General features: G+C 39.8%; 1 protein-coding gene across 1 annotated transcript in view; it reads right to left on the reverse strand.

The window, feature by feature from the left end:
- Positions 1-284: 284 nt before the first annotated feature.
- Positions 285-20,165, reverse strand: part of CCDC148 (coiled-coil domain containing 148) — a 265,733-nt gene continuing 245,852 nt past the window's right edge. The window contains exons 13-15 of the mRNA XM_082465005.1: positions 8,384-8,501; positions 6,133-6,273; positions 285-2,048 (exon numbers count right to left, since the gene is read on the reverse strand). Of these exons, the coding sequence (XP_082321131.1) occupies positions 1,902-2,048; positions 6,133-6,273; positions 8,384-8,501 (406 nt within the window). The 3' untranslated portion in view covers positions 285-1,901. The remainder of the gene's footprint in view (positions 2,049-6,132; positions 6,274-8,383; positions 8,502-20,165) is intronic.

A 20,165-nucleotide genomic window follows, 5' to 3' on the forward strand; every position in this document is an offset into this window, starting at 1 on the left:
ATTCTACATGTAAATATATTTGTTTTTTCAAAACAAATACATTTCAAGGGAAAAAACAAGGATGGAGGGGGAGATCTATAGATTAAAAGACACTCAGACATAATTTTATAACTAAAACTAAAATATAGTGTTTAAGGATCTTCCCTTGGGCGATTCAACAGTAAAGAAAGAGACAGCTAGAAGATCTAATCCCAGAACTCTCCATCACTTAGAGATCAATGGAGATGGAGGCGTCTGCCAGGAAGATTGAGGAGTGACTAAAGAAGCAGGAGTAAAGCAGAAGAACATGTTCCAAGATGGGGTGGTTGTCAACAGAGTTAAAGGCTGCCATGAAGTCAGTAAGATGAAGACTGAAAATGGTCATCAAATTTGTCAGTATGGAGTTCACTGGTGCCCTTGCTAAGAGCAGCGTCAGTGGAGGGTGAGGGCAAAGCTAGCTCAGAACGAGTGACCGTAACTAGAAAGTGAGAAGACACCAAATATCTAGAGGCAACATTTTCAAGACGTTCACTTAAGAAGAGGAGCAGAGAAATAGCCTGGTAGCTAGCGGAAAATGTGGGGTTAATGGAAATCCATTTTTTAAGTGAAATTGATTCGAGCATATATGTATGCTGAAGGAGAACTTGAAGATATAGGCGAGAAACAGGGTAACCAAACAAGAGAAATTCTTGTGGAACTGAGAGGGGATGAAACCCAAATCACACATGGATTTCAGATTTATTTTATTTTGTGTCATTTAAAAAATACTGGTCAGGACTCACTAGATTGATTGAATGACCCACAGTTGGACAAACAACTGATCTAGGGCATATTATTTTACCTTCCTGAATCTATTTCCTTATCTGTAAAATGCAGATGACAATCTCATAAGGTTATTTGAAGGTAAAGTAAGACATTATATGTAAAGTACATATATGGTACTGAGCACACAGTTTGTGCTCAATGAATGGTAACTATTATTAATACGATTTTTAAAAACAAAGAAAATTAATAAGGTCTGAGTCTGGGCATAGTCAGCATCTAGGCTGCTGCCCAAACCTCAACTAATATTTTCATCATAACCACAAGTATCAACTCCATGGTTCTCAAAATAGTGACATTACCTCCTGCTGTGTATCACCAGCTACTTGTATTTGTGTGATTGTTTAGAAATAGTAAAAAATTATGCTTGAGTTTTATTTGAAACACTTCCTTTCTATAAAATCATCTAGATATTTAATAGACAACATGGAAATTTTGATAGCATTCTGAATTTTAAAACGTTCCTTCCAAACAACCATACAAGTACATTTTTCCAAGCCAAAACAGATACCCTTATGCTTGAAATGCTATTTCTAATTTCTAATTTATTCTTACAGGCTAATTTGCAAAATGAAGTTGTTTGGATGATTGGTTTGCAGTAAACATGGTATACCAAATTGGCTTCTAAATTTAGAGAAAGGTTGAGTCTCCTCTTATAATAATCGAGAAATAATAGAAGTATTAATGATAATGAAACTTCCATAATCGAAAAACTCAAATTCTGAAATAACAAGCAGAAATGAACATTAGTAGGTAGTAGCAACATAAACTGTAATTCTTGCAAATGGTTATTTTGAGCTCTTTTTATGGCATAATGCAACCTCCAAAATTCAATTTACTAAATGATAATACATGTTCCATATGTGTCATAATTAAGTTCCATAGTCTTTGGAGAATTTAGTACTATTAAACATAACAAAGATATTGGAAATAGTGCATAAAAGTCTAAGAATCATAAAAGAAAAAGTTGTTTTTAACAGGTGCTATGATTTCTATGTCTGATATTTGAAAACATTTTAGAAAGTAGTATTAATTGTTATCCATATAAATGTATTCAAAGAAAAATATTATTTATGTATAACAGGATTTGAGGATGAACTCTAGATTTTGAATACAGTAGACTCTGTATCCTTTCTTGGAGGTTTTTGAGGACCGATTTTTGGTAATATCTCCTTGGCATAAAATGTTTTATGAAGTCCAGCTTCTCGAAGTGCTAACTCAAAACGAAGTCTAGGGTCAGAAATGATCTGTAGAAATAAAATGATTTAAATAAATAGCATTTCATTGAAGTAAATTTTATCATTTAGTTCTGTATTTCCCCAAGCCGTGTAATTTGTTTTTGCTGGATAGATGACTAGATGACAGTAAATTCTGTGTATACAGTGACTATATTCTGGTTATTCTTACTGAAAATATCCAAACCTTTTTGACATTATCACTTTCCAGTATATCAGTGGTTTCCAACATAAGATGTACAGAATATTGTATACTAGATTAGTCAAAATAAAACATTAAAATTATTAAAAGATGGGATAAAAGAAGCTTACTTTCAGTATGATCATTGATTTGTTATTTATTGTTAGCTGGAATTATAAAATATAAACAACCATTGATTAAAATAAACCTAAACCACAACCTTGTACATCTGTCTTTAAACAGACATTTTAATTTCTCTATCATTTGGAAATATGTAAATTAAGTTCAAACACATGGCCACTACTTGAAAAACAAAATCAATAGAACTTTTCTTCCAAGGCTGGATTTTATTTCAAGCAGAACTAGAAAATGCTTCCATCAATCTGACTCTAAGGGGTATAGACATATGAGTAGTTCAATTTCCCTTTTCATTTATAGCTGATTGGACATTATTCCTCCTTCTATGAATATTAATGTCAACAGACACTGTTTGCAATGATAAGAAGGTGGCCACGTATGGATTTCAGCTAATGAAACATTTTACATGAACTTGAAGTCCCCCTAGAGGATGGGATAATAAGCCGTTGAAAGCAACCCCTCCTTCAAGGAGCTCTTACACTAACAGAGGTAAAAAAATGTACACAGATAACTACAGTCCATGGCAACATGTGACAGATGCTCCAAGAGTAGTAGAATATGGAGAGACATCTCCTGGTGCCAATGAGACTAGGATGGTCTCAGGTAAGGAGGACCACTTGAGCTAACTTTAAAGTTCAACTTACTCTTCTATAAAGCTGGGGATGGGGCTGGGGGAGGAAGAGAGATCAAGAAAGAAAGGCACAATCAAACTCAGAGACGAAACAGGTTAAGTTGGGATCGGGGTAATTTGGGTAGAGTACTTGGTACCACTGGGGAACACTGAAAAAGGACATTTCTAAGACTGGGACTTGAATTTTAAAGGCTTGAAGGCTATGCCAAGGAGTCTGGGGAGCTACTGAGGTTGTGTTTCTGTTTTCAGCATGGAACTAATATAATCATTGCTGTTGCATAAGAAGATGCATCTGATTACAAGTTCAGGATAAATTAAGGTGGCAGAGAAAGAAGAGATGGAGGCAGGGAGAGTGCTTAAGAGTCTACTACAACTGTCTAGACATGAAATAATAAATGTCTAAAATTGGCTGGTAGCAAGGAAGAGAGAACTGTCCAAAACACTATGAAGGGAAGAATCAATAGAACTTGGCAACTGATCAATACAGGGACTCGGGGCAACCAATGCATATAAGTCAGGAATAACACTGAGATTTGTGTCTGAAAAGCAACGTATTTGAGGCTTAGACCTAGGTTTCTCCTCTTTTGCTCCACAAGAGACTCCCTGGTCGCTCTCATCCACTTTGAAGGATTCATGCTCACCTGTGTGCTGTTGACGTCCTCATTATCTCCAGGATTCACCTTTTTTCCCCCTAGCTCCAGAACTGTGAGTTTTAAAATGTTTTCATAATTCTGTTTTTTTCAATATGTATCAAGTGAAATGAAGATCTCCCTCACATACTGACCTCCATTTCCCCAATTCTCCTACCCTGAGAAAGCCCATCAGTTTCTTGTAAGTGTGTATTAGACATCTTCAACCTAAACCTGATATGAACAAAACAAATGCTCTCTCCCTAAGTCTGCTTTTCCTTCTGAATTCTTATATGGTTAATGGCAGCACCACCTAATGATTATAATTTACTGAATTACTACTAGGTGCCAGACAATATTCTAGGCAGTTGACATTTATTATACTAATCCTCACAAGAACCTTACAAATTATTGTTTTACAGATGAAGTAAACAAGACATAAAGATGTTGATAGCTTACACAAGTTCACACAGCCAGTAAATAGTGGATGTGGACTTCAATCCAAAATGCAGGCTCTTCTCAATATCACTCACTGCCTAGTTTAGAATCACCCTCACTTTCATTATCCCCCTCCTCTTCTCAGCCAGAGCCATCCATGCGCCTGCCAGGCCACCCTCCCCCCACTCCACGCCACTTCTATGAGGGCTCCACCATCTTAAAAGGACCTGACTCCACCTCCACCAATTTTCCATTCAGGACACACTGCTATAACATAAAACTGATTATATAATTCACCTGCTTCAAAGTCTCACCTCTGCTCACAGGATAAAGGTCAAAAGTCTTAGCAAGTAAGATCTACTATTCACAGTCTGACCAGAATTTATGTTTCCAGTCTCATCCCCCAGCACCCACCCTTACCACGTACCTTACACTGAACACATACCGGTAAGGGCCTCTTTTTACCCTCTTCTGCTTGGTGAAGCACTTATTTCCTCAGCCCAAGTACCTGAAAGCTTTTCAGCTTCTGACTTCAATTCTTTGTAAGCCCAACTGCCCTCCCCGCTTTGGCTTCTGGAGATACCCGTGCATTTTCTAATTAATCCCTCTCCCTACACCCACCCCTCCCCCCAATCCAGTTTTGCTGCTGTTTGTTTTTAACTTAAATTATCTGGAGTGAATTCTGTTACTGCTGCCAAAATTCCTCAACTAAGATGGAGCTTAGTTTCCCCTTTTCCATTTCTCTGACTTCCCATTCAGGGTTGCCCGTTCATTCCCTTCCTCTTGCCGCTGCAGCCCTTAGCCGGAGGTGATATCACCCTAGTGGAGTTATTCCCATGCATGCTACTTTCCTTCCCAACCCAACTCCCCTGCTCACTTCCTCCACACAGGACAAGTTTATCTTGCTCAGGATGCAGCCCTGGCAGGCACCAGGCTCAGTGCCAGATACAGTATATGTTCCATAAATATTTGCCCAATTAATATGTGAATTGTTCATCTTTTTATTCCCTAGCAAAGTATGCAGCGCATAAAAGAGGCACACTCGATTTATTTGTCAGTGAGTGAATGGATGAAGTTTCCTGTTTTTTAAATAATTAAATAATAAGCATTTAGCTTTTCTTAGATTTGTAAAGTTAACAACTACTTTCTCCCTTAACTTCAGTGATATCCATTCATTCATATGTCCTGGCTCCTTCTCTTCCATCCATCCATCTAAAAAAAACTTTTAAAAATCCTTTCTCAGTTACAGAAACAGATTAAAATGATTCAGAAGTTCCTAGAAACAGTTAAATAACCTCTTAATACCTTTTCCCACAGCAAATGTTTCATCATTAGCTCTGATACATTATCTTCTGTTCATTTTAATTTCAGAAAGCTTCCCTCTGCTTTGTCTTATCAGTATCATTAGTTGTTTCTTTAATAGGATTTATGTTATGCATATAAAAATTCTGAATATGATAAATATTTAAACAAAATACAGTATTAACACAACTTTAAAATTCTATAAAATTACTTTTTAGATTAAAATAATTTTCAATGACAGATAACATTTTCACATAAAGTGTTTTGTTCTATGGTCACCTATCAACTATTTTATATTAAGAATTGTTGGGCTTCCCTGGTAGCGCAGTGGTTGAGAATCTGCCTGCTAATACAGGGGACACGGGTTCGAGTCCTGGTCTGGGAAGATCCCACATGCCGCGGAGCAGCTAGGCCCGTGAGCCACAACTACTGAGCCTGTGCGTCTGGAGCCTGTGCTCCGCAACGGGAGAGGCCGCGACAGTGAGAGGCCCGCGCACCGCGATGAAGAGTGGCCCCCGCTTGCCACAACTAGAGAAAGCCCTCGCACAGAAACGAAGACCCAACATAGCAATAAATCAATCAATCAATCAATAAATCTTTAAAAAAAAAAAGAATTGTTCAGTAATTATGTGCTCTCATTTAGAAATAAAAATTATGCTAATATGGATGGTATTTAAATGTAAATATTGAAAATAATTTGTAACCCAAAACACACACTTCTACAATTCTTATCATCATCATGGCTTTTGCATCAGTCGTGCTAATTTCCATAATTACCTGCTGTTCATTGTATGTATTCAATGTGAAGAGTGGCTTTTGAAGAATAAATTCTTCTTCGATTCCAATACCCATCCTCGCTTTTGATGCCATTGTGTCTGACATCATTCTAACAGGATCAAACTGAGCGACAATAGCAACCTAAAAGAAGAAAAAGCATGGCTACTTGGAACAAGATACAAGCACAATGCTTCTGGGCAACATTATTAATGTTAATGTCCATTAAAGTTAAGAAATTTTATTAAAGATTACATAATTACAGTTATGATTAAATTTAGATAAAAATTTCTTTTTGATCCAAAGTCAAGGGAAATTTTATATAGAAAACCCACATATTCAACGACCTTGAAAGTAACCAAAAGTAGAAAACATTAATTTTTAACCACTAGCAATCTACGGCCATGGTAACAACCCCATGAAGCTTTCTAGAAAGTTTAATCTGATTAAGCTGAATGTAGAGCATGTCATATATGGGTAAAGTCATGTGTGTTGTTGGCATTACTGAGCAAGATGGGTGAGTTTTCATTGTACCAGGCAACTAGATTTCCAGGGACTGTTAAAAACCATTGTTTCCCCTTCCACTGAAAAACTGCAGAGTCATTTCAACCCGAATGCCCTTGTCCTTTACGATAATCGAAATTGTTCAAACCTGTATCCTAATGAAAAGAAGCCACTAATTTTGTGAATTATATGCACCATTAATAACACCTGCCTGTTAATTCCTAAAATCAAGAATTAGCATTAAGAAAATGGCATTTTTAATGCCATTTAGAAATTGTAATGACATAACTGGGGGTTGAACATACTTTAATTATTATAGGTTTCCTAGCCAAAATGTCTTTTACTGTAGTTCTAAACACTGATTACAGATAACGGGCACAGATATTTCCTCTTTCAAAGGGCTCACAGATGGAAAGAATCCTAATCATATGGACTCTGTAGTTATCAAAATTATATTTTGAACAAGAATGTGTTTAGTAAGAGTGACATTAAGTTTTGTCTCCCAAAGGCCATGGTATATCATTATTTGCTAATGACTGAATAATTTAAATTTTGTTGAATCTAAGATGACCAGGACTTAAATTCAAAGTATAGGAATATATTTCTATAATCTATTTTATAAAAGATGATATAACAGTTGTATGCATTTACACTTCCTCTATACTAAATATTTCATTTAACTAGACTTCCTTGGTTTGAATCCAGTTTGACATTTACTAGCTATGTGATTTTGGGGAACCTCTGGGCCTCCTCAGTTTTCTATGAAGTCGGAATAATAATAATTCCTACATCATAGGGTTGTGGTAGAGATTAAATGAGGTAAAACCTAAAAGCATTTAGAAGAGGGCTTTATACTTATTAAATATTCAAAAAATGTGAATGCACATTACTACAAACTTATGAAGTAGGTACTAGTATTATGATTCCCATTTTTCAGAGGAAGAAATGAAGCTCAGGGAGGTTAAAAGACCTAAGTTTCCTCTGCCAGTAAGTAGTGAACCAGGCTGTACCAGTTTTGAAGGACACCAGAGGCCAAGTTCTTCCCCAAGATTCTATACTGCCTTCACTGACAGAGAAGGGAAACCTGACAGTCATTTACTATCAGCTGGGAAATGGTGTCAATGAAGACTTTCGAGCTTGTGAGTTGAGCTAATCACTTTCAGGTTAAAAACTTTGAAAAATTACCAAGTAAAACTATTTTATCACATTTCCCAAGGTCTTAAATTCTTGCTCTTGCTGACTACTACCTTCAGAACTTTTGCCTACTTTCACGAGCCAAAGCAATGGGAGACTTTTATTTCTCCACAAAAACAGTATTTTTTAAAAGTGGTTTTTAACCTGTTTGTTGACTGTGGGATGTTTCCAAACAGAGGTTCCTACCCTAGTGAGGATTATCTTGCTCAATCTCCACCACGTTTTTTCGAGGAGAATAAAATCCTTCGGCTAGATGCAGAGTTTCACTGCTGTACATGGATACTATTCAGCTTATAAACTAGAGGTAATATGGATGCATTTAAATCTTGGGAGAGCTATTTTAAAGGTGTTGATAAAATTCTTTTAATATACTAAGAAACTGGAAATGGTTCAACATAAATCTAATTGCTCCCAGCAATGAACACCAGTGTCCCAATTTGGGGAAGTTACATTTTATATAGCAGATGTCATGAACTAAGCCCTAGTAATAATGTCATTAAGAGCACTTAGAAACATTTTTTTAAACCACCCATGAAATTTTCCAAATTAAAAACACCTGTTTCCTTAGGGCTTCTATTCGCTTCTCTCTCTCTGCTTCTTCAAGTGCTTCTTGAAGGGTCACTTCTTTTTTCTCCATCAAACGCTTTTCCAATAATTCTTGTCTGTATTTAACCCTTTAAAAATAATGCACAGGAAAGTTAGGAAAACATCATGATAATGGAGATTACGTGGCTAGGCGCATAGGGACAGAAGGCATCTCAGAAGTGACATCACTGTCATACTGTTTTTACTTGCTTTTGGTTGATTTCTCATATCAAAACAATAAAGGATGCTTGTATAAAATACAATTTACAATAATTCTAATAACAATCATAGAACTGCAGGTCATGGGGCAGGAAAACATGGGGTAAAATCCAATCTATCTTTTCATTAAAATCTTTGTATGAACTGTCAGCTGCCACAGCTGCATCTAATCCAACCCAACAGATGACAGCTTCACTCTTATTTCAGCCATCTTCTGGTAAGTTCTAACACAATTTGAGATGTTAAAAAGGCTATATTACTGATTAAATATACATAATTTTAGAAACACTGGTAAATAAAATACTAGAATAATATGCCCAAAGTATCTCAATTACTAGACTTTAAACCAAACTCTATACTGTTATTCAAAACTATGTGTGTGTGTGTGTGTGTGTGTTAAGAAACTTTGAAAATTGCACTTTGACTGTAGATGGCAGCAAAAACATGACTTTCCCTTAGCATTCTGTTTCCATCCCCCTTAACAGCAGATATTAAAACAGGGCATATTTAAATACCTGTTTTAATACTCCCAGGTTCATTTGGGTCTCCTCAGCTGCCTTTTCAGGCAGCCTCCCTAACCATCTTCTTGCTCAAGCTATTCTTCTACTGAATTGTAGAGATAAGATTTGTCTTTTCAAAAACAGTAGGCATCTGGGTTCTCGAGGGTGTAGGTGGCCGTTGCCTCTGTCTTCCATCATTAATGGTTTAGATTTAACTTCCTCTATGGCATCAGTCACAAATGTGCTTTACCCTTAGCGTGCACACCTGCATTTTCCATGGATATCCCTTCGCTAGACCCTTTTTTATTCTGAATCCCGACATTTACTGAGGTGTTCACTAGGCACCAAGTCTTGTGCTAAGGGCTTTACTTCTTTTAGCTCAATTAGACTTCACATGTTGGGGTACCACTATTGATCCCATGTTAGGGTATCACTATTGATCCCATTTTAAAGATAAAGAAATGGAGGCAGAGACAAGTGACGTAAATTGTCCAAGCTCTCACACCCAGTAAATGGCAGAGCCTGAGGTCAAACCCAGGCAGACTGGCCCCAGGGCCCATGCGTACTCCTCACCCTCTCACCCCCACGCAACTAACCACTATGCTCTTCTCTCTTCTCCTCCCGACAGCTCCACTCACCTCACTGACTTATGAACACCTACTGTGTGCCAAACCCTGTGCTAGATATTGAAAGCACACTGAGAAAACGACTGTTCTTAAACAGTTTGTGGTTTAACAGAGACAAAGACAAGCCCAAGAACTAAACAAGGTATACAGTGTCTTCAGAGAGGTATAAATAAGGTCCACTGAGAATTCAGAGGAAGGTGCGATGACTACTTGCTGGGCTGTGAGAGAGACCGGTGAGCTTCAGCAAGAGCTCTTTAGAGGAGGCAGCGTCTGAGCTGGGTCTGGAGGACTAGAATTTGCAGCGGTCAGGAGACACGGCGGCCGAGGTGGGGCAGAACAGGAGCCGGGATGGGGGTGAGTCCAGGGAGGCACTCGCACTCAGGGTCCTGCACGTGCGGCGCTGGCATCCAAGAGTGGGCGACTTCTTCAGTTTTGCACCCCCGGGGGCCTCACATGCCCCACCTCATCACAGCCCTGAGCAGGAAAGGGTTCACGGTGGCTAGAACAGAACAAGTGGATGAGCAATGACAGAGAGGCCCAGAAAAGCACCGGGGGGCTGAACCTGGTAGTTACATGGTCCCCTCAATGATTTGCTCCTGGGGAGGAAAACTCTTTAAAATCAGGTTGCTCCTGAGGCTGGCACTGAAGAAGGTGCTCTGAGAAAGGAGAGAAGGGAAGCAGGCAGCAGATGCTTTTCGAGGACAAAACCCAGAATGGGGTTTGGAAGGAAGATCCTAGGCTCCCTTGATGGCTGTGGCTGTTCTCCACCATCATCTCCCATTTCAGGAGTCAGTACAGTCAGCTACATGGATTAAAGAATCTGCAGACCAGATTGCTCCCCTTCTTTGCCGCCTCTCTGTCATGGAAAGCTCTATTTCTCTTTCCCTCCATTTTCACTAAGGCATGACACAACCTCCCTAATGAGGTTCTACTCAGTTTAAGCACTGAGTACAAGCTAAGTGAACTACTGTGAAGGTTCAATTAAAAGACACCCTGGGATTTGACAATTACCATATGTTAATTCTCAGAACTTTTGAAAAGTTTCTCTTCCTCGGGATGTATAGGTTGCTTTGTCTGCAGCAAAGTTTTGGCTGCTTTGTGGGAAAGTAACAGTTGTTTTATTTAGAGGAGCTTGACTAGTGAGGAAGAGGTTGCAGAGTGAGGCATTTGAGGCTGTGTGGTAAAGAAAGCTGGCTCATGCTTTACTTTGAGGCTCACTCATTTCTTCAACAAAAATTTGAGCACCTCTCTGCATCAATCACTGTGCTAAGCACTGGAGATACGATTTCAACACAGGAGACACACTCCTGTCCTCACAGAAGTGACCATATAATGCCGATACAAAGACCCAGGCAATTATGACACAGGGGGACTGTTGCTCTGATGGGACAATGGGGCAGAGGTCATGGGAGAGGTATCTTTGCCAGACTTGGGGCATTCAGGGAAGCAACCAACAGGAAGTGGTCTGAATTTCAGATCTAAAAAGGGAGCAGGAATTCTCCAGATGGGGAGAGAATAGAAAGAATGTTCTAGGTAGAAAAAAAGAAATGGCAATATGAAGGCCCAGAAGGTGGGAGAGCACGGTACTTTTAAAGAACTGAAAAATATTTGGAATGACCAAAAATGAAAAAGGTAAGGTGAGGAGTGCCAAGAGCTGAGGCTGGGGAGGCAAGAGAGGCCAGACTGCGGGGGCTCTGCAAGCGTGAGGGCTTTGATCAGGGCAATGGGATCAGAAAACTCTCTCCTATAATATGGAGGATGGACTGCAAGGAAGCAAGACCAGAGAGAATTATCCAGATGCAAGTTGATGGTTTCCTGAATTAGGGCAGGGGGAGGGGTGCTGGTAGGAGTTAGGGAGAAGACATGGATTTAAAATTTATGTAGAAAATAGAATAAGTAGGACTCGTTAGTGTTTTTTATGGGAAGAGGGGAGAGGAAGTTAAGGTTTCTATCTTGCATGATGAACAATGGCATCCCTCACTAAAACTGGGGACTTAGAGAAACCGGGAAGGGAAGGAATTAGGTTCAGTTTAGACACAGATCTGCCGTCATAAGATCTGGACAGGGATCGTTATCAATGGCATGGGATTGAGTCCGAGGGACAGATGGCACCAGCCAGGAAGAGACTGTAGAGTAAGAAGAGAGGGAGGCCTTGCATTGGTTCCCAAGGAAACAACTTTTTTTCCTTCTTTTCTATATATATTTTCAGTATTTATAAATTTTATATCATTCATTCGTTCGTTGGCTGGGCGCCCACTCTGTGCCAAGCACCGTTCTAGGGTGGGTGATCCATGCTGATTAAAACAAAAAAACCTGCTCTCATAGAGTTTCAATTCTAGACATATATATTTATTCATCTATTTAGAAGTTTAATTTCTTTTCAAAAGGCAGGGGATATTATCAGTTTAATTTCCCCACTCTGCTACAACCCAAGGAAGCAACTTTTAAGAAAGGGGCAGAAGAGGAGGAAACTAGGAGAATGAGGAGAAATGGTGGCAAAGAAGCGAAGGAAGATGGGAACAGCAATGTCACATGCTACAAATCAGTTATAATCTAAGATAATCATTGGATTAAATAACAGGGAGCCATTGGCGACCTCGGCATTAGAGAGGTGGCTGAAGAATTAGCGGGAGATAAGGAAGTAAGAGGGAGCAGAGACAACCCCTTCAGTAAGACTGATGCCAACGGGGAGGAGAGAGGCAGGGCAGTGCTGGTGGAAGCTGATCACAGTTGCATTGGCTCCAAAGTGATGATCAAGATGACTCAGACTACCATGAAGATTAGCCAAGGGAAGATTTCAGGAAACAGACACACTCGAATTCTTCATTCTTAGAGATGTTATCGTTTAAACTCAAATAATAATTCACTGTAAAGGGGGAAGCTCTTGGTACATCTTTCTTTTCCCAGTCTGGATAGAAAAATGTCTTTGCCTAAAGAGAAGTGATGCAGAAAAATTCCTGGGAGAAAGCCAAATACTCACATATTCATGGAGAAAGAAAATAGCAACACAGTAAAGTCAATCATTTGGAAAATTTTCCACATAAATACCTTCAGCCATTTGAGGTAGCAGCTTTTCTCCAAATTAAACTGTTCTATGAAAGTCAATGTCAGGAAGTGGCAAAACTCAATAGTCTTTAAGCTCTGCACTGAATTCCCAAACAGGAATCCTAGGTTCTTCTCTCAGTCTGCTTTATGCTCCTTGAGTTGACGAAGGTTGAGAGTGCGGCAGAGGAGGCCTTTTCCACTCCTCTTGGGGGAGGAGAAGCATCATATTGTTCAAAAGCAACAGCTGCTGCAGAATCAGGCACAGCATTAACAATAATCTGAAAAGGATTTTGTTTAAGCCTCTGGACCTGAGTGTAGTTGAAGGGACAAGAAGCTTTCATGTAGAAATGGAGAATTTATGTATAATTTTGGATAATTTTTATGTGTGTATTGCACTCTAAGAGATGAGTATACAAATGCAAATGGTTTGGAAACACCACGAACTTCAGTAACAGCCTCCCTTTGCTTTAGTGAAACTTCAGTAAGAACTGGGCAAAATATTAAGTACAAAATCTTGACCTCCCTCCTATCTGGAGACACAGGTAACTTCAGTCTAAAAGGAAGCTACAGCAAACAAGAGGGGAAAAAATACTTCAGAATAATTGCTGATAGTGGGAGGTTCTACAGTTTTTGTTTGTTTTTTTTAAAACTTAAGCAGTAAATAAAACAGCATTAACAACACATCTTAATTCGATTACTCTAACCAGTATGGAACTCCCATCAAAAATGTTTCAGGGAAGTAATTTGCCCTACTGAATTAGAGGCAGTTTCTAAACAAATCTGCTACTTCATTTTTAGGTGATGTGGCTTACTCAACATTGAACAAGAAATCTTTAACAGGCACACGCTGGAGGTGCTATTGCCACAGGGGTTTGAGCAGCAGCAGGGTGGTGAACCTGCTTCTGCCTGCTGGGAAATCCAGTTTCGGCTTAAACCCCACTCAGAAAGTTGTTTTGCCCACCAAGCAAAGAGAACCCCTCCGTGAGCTCTAGGGAACTCCAACAGGGAAGAGTGCGCAGATCAAAACATAGGCAGGCCAGGTGGCAGCACCTGTCCAAAGGTGGAGGCCTGGGGGAGAGGAGGTGGAGAAGCCAGCCCAGAGAAAAGAAGGGAGATAACATAACCAGTGCCGGTATCGCGCCTCTAACGATCCGGGTGATGAGACTCGACTCAGTGGGTGTTCTGGCTAAGGGCATAAGCAGAGACCAGTTCCTGCAAATGTAATGTGAACCCTGATACAAAGCAGTGACATCCTGGTACAGATCAGCATGGGACAAGAACAAAGAGGATTCACAGAGAACCCGCAGAACCACAAGGAGATGAACTCACGCCAACCCCAGAAAAAGATACTATTCTTCTAGCTCAGAGTGCTTACTGGTTCCTTTGTGCGGTGTAAAGGCAAGTTCCTATTGGAACTCCAGTCTTTAATTGATTAATTCAATTAGTCAACAGAGTTACCTGAGCACTTACTATGTGCCAAGCACTGCCCCAGGTGCTCAGGATAACAATAGTGAAAAATAAAAACCAGACAAGATCCTCCCCTCTTAAATCTTACGTTATTTGTGGTTTATTCTATATAAGCATGCTTAAATTAACATCCTAGTAAAATACATAAAATTGTTTTAATAAATTATTTTTGAATTTATCACAAAGTCCTAAATTAAAGAGCTCCTTCTTATATTGCTCTAAAGCGACAGTTCTCAACTGTGACTATCATTGGAATTATCGGAACTTAGAAAAAGTTCTGATGCCAGGGCCCCACACCACTCTAATTACATCACAATCTGGTTCGGGGGCTCCAGCATTGGTATTTTGTTAAAAGTTCCCCAGGTGATTCTAATGAGCAGTCTGGTCTGAGTGCAGCACCACCTGGCCCCTTGGGTCCCTAATTTGCGCTTATGTCAGGATCACCTGGAGGGCTTGTTGAAGCGCAGATTGCTTGACTGCCTCCAGAGTTTCTGATCCAGAAGTAGTGAGGCGGGGTCTGAAAATCTGCATTTCTAAGAAGTTTCCAGGTGATGCTGGTTCTGCTGGTCTGGGGACCACACTTTGAGAACTACAGCAAAGATAAATATTTTGATTAGAGGGACTCTACCTGCCTACTGTTATCAAGACAAAACCAGATACAAATTACTACCCAGATAGGGCTTCTTATTTATGGTTGCATGTGCTAAACAGTTATATGCCTCAGGATTGACCCACACTAGAAGTTCCTGCTTTCATGCTACTGACGTTCAAGAGCAGAATCTTTAATTTGTGTCATATTTTAGATTCCACATATAAGTGATGTCATATTCCACTGTACATATATACCACATGTTCTTTATCTATGAAACAGAAACAGACTCACAGACATAGAGAACAGGCTTGTGGTTTCCAAGGCAGGGGTGAGGATGGCAGAGGGTTGGATTGGGAGTTTGGGATTAGCAGATGCAAACTATTATATAGAGAATGAATAAACAACAAGGTCCTAGTGTATAGCACAGGGAACTATATTCAATGTCTGTGATAAACCGTAATGGAAAAGAATATGAAAAAGAATGTTTATGTATATGTATGACTGAATCACTTTGGTGTACACCAGAACTAACACAACGTTGTAAATTAAGGGGTACTTCAATTTAAAGAGAAAAAAAAGAGCAGAATCTTTCAACCCCATCCCACCCCCATGACTCTAACACACATGGATGACAGGTTTCCCTCAGTGGCAGTGGTCCGCCCCGGCTTGGGTCAGTGTCAGTGATGGGTAGTTGCAACAATGGCTGTTACTGAACCTCTTTCTTTCCCTCCAATGGACAAAATACTGGTGTATCCTGATGACAGTTGAAAATCTCAGACTCCTGGTGATATTTAAAGGGTCTGTTCAGTAAAATCAAAGAGGAAGAAACAACTTGAAAGCACTTCAGCTATGAGCCACTTCCCTTGGGAATACTTCTTACAACTCCAGGGGGGTAAATATTTTTCATGCTGGAAGTGAAAAACCCATAAATAAGAGTCATGTACATTTTCCTGTTGGTTGTTAATCAGTTCCAACCTAGCCACCTGAGTTCACCTGAGTTAGAAATGCAGAGATATAAACAGTTGTGAAACAAGGACTTAAACCTGGGAATCCAGACTATAGGACAAGATGTGCGGAGAGGGTTACTGAAAGAATGTTGCAAATATATTAGCCCTTGCCTCAAGTTAGTGCAGAAAGACATCTCTGCCACGTTTATCCTCCTCTTTTCGAACTACTCCTAACCCTTTCCATCTAGTTTTCAGTAATCCTTTTATATCCTCACATAGCCTCAAAAATTTCCTAGAATACTCCTTTCCAACAGCATTTCAAGTAGGGTACAAGAAATAAAAGATGCATTGTCTATCGGGAATTAAAAGCAATAATAAAAGCCTGTCTTCTTTTTTTTTAATCACCATGCATCAGCAACTCTAAACAAAGTTAGTGATAAAAACTCCCTCCACTGGAGCATGCAGCCCCATCTCACTGACTCTCGGCTGCTCCTTTCAAATGTTTTCCTTAACTGAAAAACCAGTGCTTCCCAGGTGATCCTACTTCCATTGTTACCCTTTTACATGAATGGTAAGGGAAGAAGGCTAGCATTTTCCTGGCTCTCCAACAATTCCAGAAAAGTTTTATCCATTGACTTGGGTTAGACCATCCTCTCTCTAATAGGGTTCTTGGGATCAACTACTGGCTTCCCAGGTCACTGCCCGACATTTCCTGAGGGTTATTCAAAACTCCACTCTTACAGTTCCTTGATTCCCCAGCAGCATTTGCTTCTCCCCTGCTTCAACAGCCCACTCCTTAGACCAAACTTGAGCTTGGCATCACCTATTGAAACGTGGGTAATCATTATCAAATCCATTTCACCTGCCTTCACTAATCAAGGTCATTTTAAGACTTGCATGTTCTCCAAGCTGCACGGGAGCCTATACAATAAGATGTTTACCTGAGTTGTTTTCCGGGAACTAGGGAGTCAGGTGTGTCTAGCTCGAGCTGAGCTGGTTAAGACTGGATAGGACCACCAACCCTCCAACTGAGCATGCACGAGTGTCCGCTAGGTGACCTTTTTGATGTCAGAGAGCTGAAAAACTCCACCCTCAGATCGTGCTAAGCATCTCCATTTTTGAACATGCAAAGGCCTGTAGCTTAGTTACACATGAGCAGAACGATGATTGCTGCACCTTTTTCCAACCAACTTTCCCCATGCTCCCTACACCTCAGACCATCCTGCTGCTTTATTCTTTATCCCACAAATACCCGGAGCCCTTGCCTCTGGGGAGGGGGCTCTGAGACTTGTTCTCCTGTCTCCTTACTTGGGCTGCTTAGCTAATAAATGCTCTCTTTGCTGCACACCTCTGGCTTCTCAGCGTTTTGCCTTGCTGCCTGTCAGGCAAAACGAACCTGGTCTGAGAACACCATTTCCCCGCCAAAATTTTACACTGAGGGATTCTGTTCTGACTCCAGTCTCTAGGGTCCACCACATATACTGATGAAGGCTGCATGCTGCATAACTCTAGAATGGACTGGCCTTCCAACCTCCCATCCTTTTTATGTTCACTCATTTAACCTTACTCAACCTGCTACTACTTTAGCCTATCAGGCTCTCCATTTCTCAACAATATTTATGAACTATGAACTTTGTGCCAGGAACTGGGCTAGGTCTTTCCCTCATGTAGTTTACTGTCATTCTACCTCTTCCTTTTCTCCCAGGCTATGAGGCACAATCAGATTTTACTTAATTCTCTCTCCAGCTTTGGATCGATGGGCCTATCTCTTCAAAGGTATTATCATTAATATTCTTTATTGTCTTCTTTTCTTTCCACATCTGCTCTGACAATTTCCAACCCTCATTCTTCATTGAATTTATTATATATTTGTGAGGTTTGAACCTTACCTAGACATTTAACACTCCTCCAGAATGATTTTATTTACCCCAGCTGCTTGATAGTCTCCCTTCTTAGCAGAGAACCTCACCTCCTACTTTACTGAAAGAAAAGGCCATAAGCGTTCACTTTCCCTACCATGCTTTTGTTCACTTCCAATCTTGTCAGGACTCATCTTTATTCATCCTTTCCTCCTTAAACCTGGGCTCTTAATCCCATAAACCTAGTCGTCTCTAGGTCCTTGCTCCCAGAAGTGAATCTTTTCCTTTCCTATTTCTTCAGTCTTTCTCCCCTCCATGGTTCCTTTTCTTCTGCATACAAACTTCTTCAATGGGGAAAATACATATCTTTCAACTCTCTCTTTTCAGCTACCATTTCTCTTTTTTCCTTCCCGGCAAAATTTCTTAAATGGAGTAGCCATACTTTGTCTCTAATTCTTTGCGTCTGATTTAGTCCAAAACCCCCTGCAGTCTGGCCTCTGACCTTTCCACTCTGTGGAAACTGCTCTCCCCAATGTCTCCAAATTGTGAACTCAGAGCCTTCTTTTAAAGCTCCTCTGACTTGACTTAACATGCCTGGTACTGATGACCACCTCCTTCATGAATGCACATCCTATTTCTGACTGCTTTTCCTCATATTTTACTGGCTCCTCCTCATCTGTCCACCCAAGTTTCCAACACAATTCTCTTTTTAAATCCACAATTTAAAAACATTGTCTGGGAAATATGACTTCAGCTACAATCAAGGCATGAATAGCTGCAGCCTCCAACTCCTTCAAAGCCCCAAATCCTTTGATCTTTTATTTTTTCTCTATGTAACTTCAGGATTGACTTCAGTTAAGTCCCTCAAATTTAACTATATTACAGTGATAGTTAAATGCAGAGCTTCTGCCTTAATGGGCATTTGAGCTTGGTATAGTGTTGACATCTTTTGTGAAAACTTAGGAACAAACCTAATGACACACGGCTAAGTAGAAGTCTGGAATTTCTCCCCAGATCCTCTTAGAAATGAACCACCGTGGCACCATGGGTACCATGGACAGGGCCAAGATTCTGCCTAGCCAATTATTTTGGGTTCGCTCTAATCCAAAGGCTGAGACTTACGTTTCCAATGTCTAATACCTTATAACATGGCTGCCAACAATTTAGCCTGAAATATTTATAGTACAGTTAGTCACTTCAGCTACTTAAAAATCATAGAATGTATAACTTTGAGCAATACAACTTCTTGGAACCAAGAAATTTTTTATGTGCTTAAACAACTGACTGGGCACACAACATTTGGGATTACTAGCTATAAACCATTTTATAAATAGGAGATATCTTCCAAAAATAATGACTTTAATATTAGAAGAGTTGATTTTTTTAATCCCTGCTTTCTGATAGTAATTGTATAGGCTACTGCCTATTATGGCCAAATTAGATTTTAATAATTAGACCACACTGTGGTAAACACCTGTTGTTTTTTTAGCCTCTAGCATCAACCTAGTAACACCATCCCCTTCAAAACTGCCTCACCTCATTCCACGTAGGTCTGTTGAAGCCTGTAATCAAGAATCCCCCCACCTTTCCTCGTATTAGGGGTTTACATGTGACCAGATATGGTTATAGTAGTATATTACAAATAGGACCACAGTGATTGGCCCTCAGTGAGCCACGTGAATTCAGCTGAGCCAATTGGAATCTTTCCCTGGGGGATTTATATATGGATATTGAAGAAGAAAAGTTTCTCTTCTCTCTGAAGTTACTAACCTTGAATCATGTGATTAACCCTGGAGCTGCCTGTAGCCATGCCTCCCCTCTCCTTCTGCTCCCCCAAGCCCAGACACATGAGGAAGTCCGTTTCAATGCGCAAACAGGTACAAAGTAAATAAGTAGAGAGTGAGAGGAACCTGAAGATGCCATCTGAGTCCCTGAGGCCAAGACCCACTTCTGGATTTCCATTCACGTGAATCAATCCATTCTCTTTTCTGCCTAAGCTAGTTTGAGTTAGGTTTCTCTCAGTTGCCTTCTGAGGAATCCTGACTAATAAACATATCTTCTATTTATAAGGAACACTTACTTTTTTACCCTCTCTAACAGGGAGCACATACAGAGCTGTTCCAAGTAGTAATCAGTTCATTTCCCAAACTGATGGCCCATGGAATGTTAAGATCCACAGGATGTTAACATGTGTGCCATCAAAAATGTGTTGGATGTTCCAGTAAGTTTGAGGAAAACTAAGATAAAGTGAAATAAGTTTCTTTATAGTAGGATCTCTAAAAATATTTATTATGATACAGCGGTATGCATCTCCAAAAGGAGGGACTTAGTGTGCTAATTTCCCCAAATTATCTGATAATAGAAACTTTTTCCATAGAACCCGGTTTGGGAAATGTTACTTGCCTTTCCATGAACAAGCAGAGATATTCAAGTAAATGAACCAATGGGCATAAACACAAATACACTTATTGTTTGTATTATAGTTATTTGTTTTCACA

Source organism: Balaenoptera physalus, assembly GCF_965194825.1.
Source record: "Balaenoptera physalus genome assembly, chromosome: 6".
NCBI lineage: Eukaryota > Metazoa > Chordata > Mammalia > Artiodactyla > Balaenopteridae > Balaenoptera > Balaenoptera physalus.